This window comes from Priapulus caudatus, unplaced genomic scaffold (genome assembly GCF_000485595.1).
Source record: "Priapulus caudatus unplaced genomic scaffold, Priapulus_caudatus-5.0.1 Scaffold435, whole genome shotgun sequence".
Taxonomy (NCBI): domain Eukaryota; kingdom Metazoa; phylum Priapulida; class Priapulimorpha; order Priapulimorphida; family Priapulidae; genus Priapulus; species Priapulus caudatus.
Genome location: NW_014577496.1, coordinates 260,860 through 264,569, shown reverse-complemented (window position 1 = coordinate 264,569; position 3,710 = coordinate 260,860). Strand labels below are relative to the sequence as shown.

General features: G+C 40.1%; 1 protein-coding gene across 1 annotated transcript in view; it reads right to left on the bottom strand.

The window, feature by feature from the left end:
• Positions 1 to 2,118: 2,118 nt before the first annotated feature.
• The window catches only part of LOC106810356 (N-alpha-acetyltransferase 25, NatB auxiliary subunit-like), a gene marked incomplete at its 5' end in the record, with an annotated part of 43,191 nt that continues 41,599 nt past the window's right edge, over positions 2,119 to 3,710 (bottom strand). Inside the window, 2 exon segments of the mRNA XM_014813672.1 lie at positions 2,119 to 2,757; positions 3,175 to 3,300. Coding sequence (XP_014669158.1) covers positions 2,608 to 2,757; positions 3,175 to 3,300 — 276 coding nt within the window.

Below are 3,710 nucleotides of genomic sequence, written 5' to 3'. Positions count from 1 at the left end.
ATGCGTCCATCAAGAGTCTTCCTCCTCCATATAATACTAAGATGTAATGATCATAAGTTAATTGCACGAGATATATTATTAATCACATCTGCTATGATTGCAACTTGATGGTTTCTGCCAAGCGCTTGCAGACGAACTCTATCTACTCTCATCTCCTCCTACCCCACGTTTATGCCGTCATCGTCACCTATACCTCTCTCCCTCCCGGTGACCGAACCTCCTTGCCCGGATGTCTGATGTCGAGAGCAACACATAGTCCTGTCTCAGATAAGGGTGTATTTTCGGTGTCTGGTATATATCCCGTCCCATGTTTAGATAAAGAGATAGGGCTTACATTATGTATCAAGGCATATGTTGCGGCCCACCAAAAGTGCTGAAGTTTAATTTTTCTTTTCAACATACTTTTCCAAGACATGCTTTTTTTTGCAAGGACAATCTGTGACAAGTAGTCTAGTTTAGCTTTTTAATAGCTCATTATATATGGTCTCATAAGATTCCTATATATATAAGTAACAAATTAGTTGGTTTTACTCGCGCGAGTGCCTCGACGCGCCGATTAAACAGCTGCTATCGCTGCGCCGATTACCTACAGACGTACACAAATAGTCGTTTCATATTATCATTCCACGTTGATTCCATGTGACGGTCCTGTAACAATATGTGAAACCGCTGATCAGTAACTATGTTCAGACTCAAAACTATTGTATCACACACATATGTACTGTATCACTCACGGTAATTTATTATTTTTAAACTGTTCAACACTATTGCATTTAATCAAAAATTTTTGCTCCGTCTTCAGTCTCCCGTCTCAGTACATTGTATAGTTGTAGTTTGAAAATTTACATGCAATCAAAGATTTAATAATAATTAACGCCGGTAGTTGGCCGTTCTTCATGATGACCGCTTTCATCTGCCTGATGTCAGGGAGCTAAACATTAACAAGCGAATCACTCTATTTCTTCTTACTCCCCTGCATCGCGGATGGTATACCGCCCAACGGACCAAAGTCAATGCATGGACAAAATCTTGCAGGTAAATGGCCGTATTTCAAGCCGAAAACTTTTTCATGCCCCGAGGCACAAAATTTTAATGTTACGCCTAAATTACATACAGCACGCGCCAGCGCGTGCGTGCGAACCATACCGCGTGCGCGCTCCGTTAGTGCTGTGTGTATATTGTGCTTATGTGACGTATAAACGCATACTTAAAATAGATAAGCCGTATAATATATTATTGTGCTTTGGGGGGTGAAAAGTTGAGGTTGAAATAACCGCCATTTACCGTGCAAAAGTTTTTCGCACGCTTTGACTGGTCGGTGGGCGATAGACCATCCGTGAGAAAGGGGGACACATATTCGAGCCGAGAGACCATAATAACGCTGATAGTATATTAGATTAAAGTACCATACACATGATCAGATATAGATAGAATACTAGATATTGAATGAAAAGATATTATTAATATTTTCTTGGTTTTTCGTGATGGTTGATTCTATATGGTACATTATTACTGCTAGGTATAGCCCTACTCAGTACATGGTTTCCACAAGTGTGAATTATTTTTTCAAAAACTTTTCAAGGACATGTTTTTTTAAAGCGCAATCTGTGACAAGTAGTTTTAGCATTTTATTGTCATCATATATACCTTAGATTCATATATAAAGTAAAAATAGTTGTTTTACACCTAATTCAATGAAACCAATCCCTTCCCTATAAATTTCTTGCCAATAGCACCTGTTGAGCTGGTGAAATTAAAGATCTTCTTCAGCCTCCAACCCATGGTAGAGTACATTAGTAGACAATGACATGTGAATTTTGGATTAAATTTAACATTTTTATCGAATATTTGGAATAGGGTCAGTCAGCTAGATAACCAGTAATGAAGATTTGCTTTTTATGTTAGGTCAAAATGTAAAATTCCAGGACATTAGACATAAAATAAGGACTTGGACCTATTTCCAAGGACTTTCAATGATATTGGAAGGACTTTCTCAAGGGCTGTGGGGACCCTGCAAGGTCGTAACTATATTTACACACGGATATCCCTGTGAAAGTGCATTGCATGATAATCATGATAACTTCCGTCGAACACAGAATCAAGACAAGACAGAAAGAATTTTAACTTGTTTTAAAAAGGTTTTTCTATTTAATAACACATTATCAATACAAAGTATCTACAAACAAGTAAACCGTCGTAAAAGCTCAATCTCAAAGCATGATGGGTTATTTTGAATCAGAGGTCATCATCATCGGTAACATGACGAAAATTTTAGATGCAATCAATTTCATCGCAGTGCCGCGGCAATGGCACCATTCCTCCTTTATAACTGTATTGTATTATGTCTGCTCTCACAGCCACTCGGTCACACGGCAAACACACCGCTGTGGACTAACAGCACAGAGTTTCTCAGAGTTAAACACACATGTTGCTGTTATTGTTGTTGTTGTTGTTGTTGCTGCTGCTGCTGCTGACGCTGCTGCTGCTGCTGCTGCTGCTGTTGCTGCTGCTGCTGCTGCTGCTGCTGCTGCTATCCATGCACACACTCATGTCATCGACGTCGTCCACATATGCGCCGAGTCAAAAACCAACATGGCCACTGCCTCTTCACTTGGGTCGAGAGGGAGTGAACGATCGTGCGAACGACGCTACGTATTTCAGCTTCAGTTCGATCATGTCACCTATCTCCCTGCCGGACTGAGCATAGCTGCTCTGCGCCTTCGCCCACACAGCTTCAATAGCATCCTTGTTTGGCAACTGAAAAATGGATGAAAGCAATTAGGAGAGTGTACGACTGCAGGTTAGGACGATTCCTTGACAATTTATATGACTGAATTACGATATTATTAATATCACGAATAAAATTACTAGTGCGACAAGTCACAGACAAGTCGTAGACGATTTATAATACTGAAATGCGATATTTATATTATTAATAGTGATGCCACGAATGAAATTACTAGTGCAATATTTTTCTGATATTTAAAATAAAAGTCATAGTATATAATTTCTAATACTGAAATATGATATTTATATTATCATTACCACAAATGAAATGAATATTATAGTGCGACATTTTTCTGCCAGTATATACGCACCAAATAGAACGCAATAACTAGAATGCACTTAACATGATGTGAAACGTCTAAACTACGATTTAGTAGACACCTTTACCTCTGCTTCCATCTGCAAATGCCTCGTCTCCAGAGAGAGAAAATCGCTAGTTACAGTCGCCTGCAGGGTCTGAGCAAATTTCTCTAGTTTTGATATTAGTGAGGCAAACACATTCATCATCTGTGCCTGCAAAACACAACAATACTTCAATATTACAGTCGGCCTCCGCAAAGTCCAAAAGTCCATGGTTAGTACGTGGGAGTGCAAACTGTGGTTGCATAATGTGTTGGTCGGCTGTAGCGTGTTTGATGTAGTATGGATGATGGAGATGCGAAACGGTTGAGAGGGAGTTGTTGTTACATGTGGGCAGCAGGTGTGGTTGTCCGGGCGCGGGTATGACGTCCTTTGTTATCTAGAAATGCATCAAGGGAAGGTTCTTGGTTGTGAAGGAGGTCGGACGTGAGTGCGCGAGGCACGCGTCTGCATGCCTCTGTGCGAGTGTATGTGGTTTGAGAAACAATATACTATTTGCTGAACACAACTGCTTGGAGTTTGGAGTTTCATTATTCATCCAACAGATCTACATTTAAGCGGGT